We start from the raw sequence: 6,743 nt of genomic DNA, 5'->3' as shown, positions 1-6,743 counted from the left end.
GTTTATCCAGGCCAGGTTCCGCCGTCAAATCTAGAAAACGACTTATCATTCAGAGCGGTGGTTTTCTGCCTCTTTTGCTAGCACTCATACAGGGTACCGTTATGTCGAAACTCATAGGGAGAGGCGGATAAAGTATACGCCGCAAAGAAAGAGAGCGAGATGGAGCACGCCAAAAAGATGGTTCTCATCCCTCAGGAGAGCATGGATACCGTGCACCAGCAGCGCCACCGTGCGATGTCTCACACGCACCACCACCACCACCAGGATGTCGACACCGTAAATACCGTGCAAACCCTTGGGACCCCCTTAAGCAGATTAGACGCATTCATGAAGGAGATCCTACACTCGCCGAATTGTATTGACAAGCGCGAAAAGTGGAAAATGTACAATCAGGTGCTGCAGCGCTATCTACACTTTATCAAAGACCTGCGAAATAACGTCGATGAGGATAGACGAGGCGATAACAATGACCAGAAAAAAAATAACAATTCTGCGGAGGATAACGCCAGGAGCTCGACCGATGATGGTGACGACGAGATCATCGCCAGCGTACCCCAAAAGTACAAAACTAAGGCTAACCTCTTACTAGGAATGTTGCGCAACGCGGGCTCGGCACGCATCTCGTGGAGTAAAGTTACGCGTATTGGTGGAGCCGTCGTGCAGGACCGTCGGGGAGCCGGCAGTTTGCGCGGTTCCTCCGTACTGGTGATATACCGCATGAATTTATTGGTAATTTAGCGTCTATGTACCGCGCCCAATCGAGACGACTCGGAGCCCGTCTACAGAGGAGGAAATGTCGAGACATTTGAGGAAGTGTTTAGAGACTTCGGGAAAGAAGAGCTCGTGGGGAAAAAATATACGCGATCCGTGTCGGTCAGTACAGCCAGCGATACCGAGAAAACAAGGAGTAGAATGGTTAAGGCTGGCGTGAAACAGAAGAAGAAGAAAGTGGGTGATGACAGCCTTCTGAGGCGTCTTTATTATACACCAGCAGAGCCGTCTTCGTACGCCGGTATCGGTAACCTCGAGCGAGCGGCTACGGGTAGGGTATAGCGGGATTCCGTCGTACGTTGGTTAGAGACGCAGGACGCGTATACGCTGCATAAGCCCGTACGTCGTACGTTTCAGCGCCGCTATTACACCGTCAGCAATATCAACGACGTTTCGGAGGCCGATCTTGTGGACTTTTGTTCGTTGAAGGAGTACAACAATGGTTACACATATATACTTGTAATAATCCATATACTCAGCCAATACGCTTCGATCGAGTCTTTATGCAATAAAACCAGTGCGACGGTAGCAACGGCATTCCGGAGGGTTTTAGCACGTAGTAAGAATAGGATACTCATGTACCTACAAGCAAACAAAGGTAAAGAGTTTACCAACGGTGTAATGCAGCGTCTGCTCGAGAAGTTCGGTATAGGATTCCGTGAAACACGCAGCCCCGACGTAAAGACAGCTGTCGTCGAACGCTACAATCGTACTCTGAAGGATCGTATGTGGCGTCACTTTACACATAGAAACACGCGGCGGTACATAAATATTCTTCAGAGCCTCGTGGAATCGTACAACAGGACACGACACTACGATAAGAATGCGCCCAGTCGACGTAACCATGTATAACGTCGTTAAGGCACGTATGAACCTATCGACGTGCGACGCCACAGCGAGCCCGCAATCCTTAAAAACGGTGTCGGTAACCTGATACGCATCAGTAGCGCTGGGTACAATGAGGGAACGCCCGTCTACATCTTAGAAGACCTCGCCGGCGAGGAAATTGACGGTATTTTTTACGAGGAGGATCTCATTCGAGTCCGCAAGGACGTCGCAAAGGACACGTTTCTAGTCGATCGTGTAATAAAACGAAGCGGTCGTGGGAAAGCCCAAAAAGTACTGGTCAGCTGCGTAGGCTACCCCGAGAAATTTTATTAATGAATACCGGCGTCCCGCTTAAAGAGCAATGAAAGACCACTTTTATCTCGTTTTGCCTTGTAACAGCAGTATGTCATACTATCCCGAAAATAAAACTATCTATTTTACGACGCATTTACCGCATCAGATCGATTTACACGGGACGTGGTTTGTTGCTCTGGTCGAAATACAAATCCCTATGACCTTTCTTCACATGCCCGCATAGCTAAAAGACTGGGATGACGTGGGTGTGGTAACCACCCGCACCAAACCGAGGAAGAACCACAAAGAACCGATAGTGGGCTTTATGATGACGGGTTTTAACGTGGCGCACGGTGTTTACGATGACGTAAAGACACTTGACAAAATAAACGCTACCCGGGTTATGACGAGCCGTCTGAAACTAGAGCTCTGTAGAGGCGATTAAACGAGCGTATCGCTCCTATCTATCGATAACCATCTAGACGATCCATACGAGCTAAGACTCTGCTGATCTCTGGCGCTCATCCTGGGTTTTACTGAATCGGTCATGGTATCGAAAGCAGAGCCCGTTGTGATGGCAAATCAACCGGCTAGTCTGATCAACGTCCTACCTAAGATGCTTTTCGTTTACACCGACGTCACCGGAGACGTCTAGACGCCCCTGCTTCAGGTGGTTCTTCTGCAGACAGATAACAAATACGCGTATACCGCCGTAAAAGTGCTCTTATTTTCACCGGTAAAGTATATGACGCTGCTCCGCACAACTTTTCAAGCGATCGACATCGATATAAGAGACTAACTGACCAAACTTATACCATTCGAATCAGGGACGCTCTCCGTAACAATACACTTTAAACGGCTAGACTGATGGCTCATTACACCGATTACTGCGAGTCGCAGATCGGTGGGGGTTATTCCATGAAATTTCGGATTTTCGCAGGGTCACCGTATCAACGTGGGCATGGTATCGGGACCTTTCTCGGTGGTCTGTTTCGGCGCGTGCTACCTCTACTATCGAGAGGGGCCAGAGCCGTCGGTAAGGTGGCAGTGCGCGCGGGCGTGAATATCCCGACAGACGTCAACGAGCGCGGTACCCCTCTGAAACAGGCGTTTCGCACCAGCGCTGCCGAATCGGGTATGAATCTTAAACGTAAAGCGAAGGCGAAAATTGACGAGTTCATGAAAGGATCGGGTTATAAAGTTGTAAAAAGATCACGCGGTGGCCATTCTATTAACGTCGTTGCTGGGAGGAGCATCGCCTTACCATTAAGAACTGCTAACAAGCGTAAGAAAAAAAGGAGCACGAAAAAAAAGGTGGCCCCGCGTAGAAAAAGTAATAGTAAGAGAATACAGACCACAACCAAGAAATCAAAAAATAGTCGCAGGATCGGTAGTAAACAAAGAAAGCGGAGTCTGCTAGATATCTTCTCCAGAGCGCTACCTCTATCATGGCCTTTCTACACGCGTACTCCTGCGAGTGTATGAAATCGGAGCCTGAACTCTTTACACTACCACCGACGCAGACTACTATAGAGAGCGCCCAGTGGGTACACTACAAGCCCATCTCATCGCTGACCGATGACTCGCCCATTGAGTTTGTCGTGCCGGGTAACGGCGACGAATACCTCGTCGCCTCGTCGCCTTGTAACCTAGCCCACACCATGCTGAGTTTACGCGTACAGCTGCGATCCAAGAATGCGTTAGTGCCGGATGCTCTGAGCAAAGCAGCCCCTGTTAACAATCTGCTACACTCGCTGGTCAATCAGGTGGACGTGTTTCTTAATCAAAATCTCGTTTCGCTGCCTAATAACGCGTACGCTTACAGGGCCTATATAGAGACGTTTTTAAATTACGGGCCCGCCGCTAAGGAGTCACACCTTTCAAGCGTGCTCTGGTACAACGACACGCCCGGTCATATGCACGATACAGCAGGCAAGAATATAGGTCTCGCGAATAGGCAAGCATTCGTCGGTAAAAACAGCACGGTCGATCTGATCGGTCATTTACACTGCGATGTATTTAACCAAGAAATAGTTTCATTAAACAGCGTCGAGCACCATTTACGCCTCATACGCACAAGAGACGGCTTCTCCCTCATGGAACCCAAGAGGGAGTGTTCTTTACATATAACAGAGGTCACGCTCCTCGTTAGACGTACCAAAATAAACCCTGGTATTCTGCTAGCGCATTCTAAAATGCTGTCTAAGATGACGGCAAAGTATCCGCTTACGCGCGTGGAGGTCAAGGTACTAACGATGCACGCTGGCTTGCACGGTAGCACGATGGATAACGTGAGTCTCAGGAAATTATCTAAGCGGATTATAATAGGTTTCATCTATAACAAGGCTTTCAACGGTAACCATCAGCTCAACCCGTTCAATTTTAAAAACTATTGTATTAATTTCTTATCGCTGTACGTTGACGGCGTTCAAGTACCCTCGAAAGCACTGCAGACCGATTTCGATAAAGCCGGTCTTTACGTGGACGCGTATCATACCCTCTTCAGTGGCACGGGTATAAACTTTCTCAACGAGGGTAATTCGATATCTAAGAGCGCTTACGCAGACGGTTACTGCCTGTTCGTTTTCGATCTCACACCCGATCTCTCGGCAAACAGCAACACTCACTGGAACCTGATCAAGCACGGTAGTGTACGAATCGAGGTACGTTCCGACGAGCCGCTGGCCACTACCGTGGACTGTATCGTATACGCAGAGTACGATAACGTTTTGGAAATCGACGCCTCGCGTCAGATCGTCATAAATTACGGCGGCTAAACAATCCAAGAAAATACATAGGTCACCAATTTGGAGTATGCGTCATCGTCCTTTTCTGCACTCGGTATTGTTGGTGGTCGTTAGCATTGTCGTTAGTTTCCCGTTGAACGCTTTCGAGTTAGCACCGCAACAATGGATTTCGTCATCAAGATAGAGTACTTCAAAGACTCCGAGGGGCGTCTGCCTTCGAAGGAAATGGGCGTCGTGTCTGTGGAAAGAAGATACATAGGCCACTGGATTGTTTCACCGCCCTGTGATTTCAACGAATTACCACCGGCGATCAGAAGCGAGAACAACACCATGACTCCCTATTAGCACCGCCTAGAGTGGTTCGACGGCGGTATAACGTACAAACAGTTATACGCCAATTTCCGAAATATAGCCGATATTTCACGGAACATATACACGCAAGGTCCGGAGAGCGTGCTTTTTCTGCAGACCGTCATGACGAGGGAAGTTATAAATTTGGATGAAACCCCCGATGACTCACCATGCGAGGACTTTCCGACGAATCGTCACCATTACGAGTACATCGTTATCGCCTGTAAGGAAGCACGAGGGTTGTTTACTTGCGCCCTGAAGAACGCCTTACGCTTTGAATTCTGGCTTCGGAATAACGAACCGCATATATGAAGACACTAGACTTTTACCTCGACCTTCACGGTATATCTGAGCATACGGCGGGTGTCTACGCAGCTGATAGCATACCCCGAAACTGGTCGAAACCCCCTGCCATTGTCGCCAACACGGACGATCATACGAACCTGGGATCGCATTGGGTTGCCATGTACGTGGACGCCGACGAAGACGGCTACTACTTTGACAGCTACAGATTATCACCGCTGAATCATTATCACGCACCGAAACTCCGACGGAACTTTCGATTCTTCCGATGGAATATTCAGCAGCTTCAGAGCGGGACATCGACGGTGTGCGGCCAGTTCTGCATGATGCTTTTACACTACCTCTCCTCCGGCTTCGGAATGCATGCCTTCCAGAATGTGTTTAGTGCTGATTTGCGGGGAAACGATAGAATCGCCCGAGAATACTACGACGCTTTTATGTGAAAGAAACATTTGGCGGATCAGCGCAGGATAACAAGATCTATTGGCGGCGGTGGTGGTGGTAGGATATTGTTACGTACATCGTCCTTCATTCTGAAACAGAATAATAACATAGCCGACAGTCAATATAATTGCAGACTCAACACGTTACCCAGTGCACTGCCTGTGTCACCTACCCAGCTGCTTATTTGAGTACATTCCTAAAGTCCCAACCATACCTAGAGACGCTCAGAAAATATTTAGTTTCACGCGCGAAAGATCGGACTGCACATTGTCACTCGTGGATTTAACCCTTAGAGTATTAGATTCTGTGTAATATTCGCAATCTGGCCTAGGTACGGATTCGTTATTACATACCCTAGGTAACAAGCTGGATCGGTTACCGGGCAAAATTGAGCTGCATAGACTAGTCTTTCCAATTAACGCATATACTAGATAATTTTCTGTTCCACCAAATTTCTTTTCGCCTTAACCGCACATACAGTCAGGTTTTGTAATCCAATTTCACGATTTTTATCCCAGTATTTCTCATAAGCGAAAATGTACACAACAATATTCAATTGAAAACTACCAAATAATTTGTAACAATATATCGCAAATTCACATTTTACTCGCGTCTTAAATATCTATTACCCATTCTTAGACATTTCAGGGAATATCTATCCACGTTGGAATAGCAAGGCGTGTTTCAACACGTTAAACGAGCAGCGAACCCACCATTGAGTGGGTTCTTACCGCTCGGAGTTCACTCAAATATTATTCACGTTATCTCTGGTCGTTCTTTTTCTTTTGGTTACTTCTACATTTTTGTTATCAAATTTATAGGCCTCGCTAGCCGCTACGGCCTACGTAACAGAATTAGTGACAGTGGTGGGATTCCCTCCAAACTAGTGTTCCAACTTCGAAAACTGACTAAGGAAGTTGTACTTCGGGACACCTTCCCCATTATTATTTTTGAAGTTCTTCTCTTCCAAGAACCGGCTAAGGAAGTTGTACTTCAGGACACCTT

At 47.6% G+C, this 6,743-nt stretch overlaps 1 protein-coding gene across 1 annotated transcript; it reads left to right on the top strand.

Annotated features, from left to right (window-relative positions):
- The first annotated feature begins 3,341 nt into the window (after positions 1 to 3,341).
- On the top strand, positions 3,342 to 4,670 carry LOC107266719 (uncharacterized protein F54H12.2). The gene is made up of 3 exons (XM_015737488.1): positions 3,342 to 3,592; positions 3,719 to 4,248; positions 4,327 to 4,670. The coding sequence occupies exons 1-3, from the start codon at positions 3,342 to 3,344 to the stop codon at positions 4,668 to 4,670; spliced, it is 1,125 nt and encodes a 374-aa protein (XP_015592974.1).
- Positions 4,671 to 6,743: the final 2,073 nt, after the last annotated feature.

Source organism: Cephus cinctus, unplaced genomic scaffold (genome assembly GCF_000341935.2).
Source record: "Cephus cinctus unplaced genomic scaffold, Ccin1 Ccin1_scaffold0023, whole genome shotgun sequence".
Classification (NCBI taxonomy): Eukaryota; Metazoa; Arthropoda; class Insecta; order Hymenoptera; family Cephidae; genus Cephus; species Cephus cinctus.
Note: the sequence above shows the minus strand (reverse complement) of the source record. Positions and strands in the feature narration are given on the sequence as shown.

Excerpts from the sequence above, each read along its gene's own strand:
- LOC107266719 (XM_015737488.1), top strand. The coding sequence starts at position 3,342 with ATGGCCTTTCTACACGCGTACTCCTGCGAGTGTATGAAATCGGAGCCT. Across the intron at positions 3,593-3,718 it reads CAGCTGCGATCCAAGAATGC|GGCCTATATAGAGACGTTTT; the intron begins GTTAGTGCCGGA and ends GTACGCTTACAG. Across the intron at positions 4,249-4,326 it reads CTATAACAAGGCTTTCAACG|TACCCTCGAAAGCACTGCAG; the intron begins GTAACCATCAGC and ends ACGGCGTTCAAG.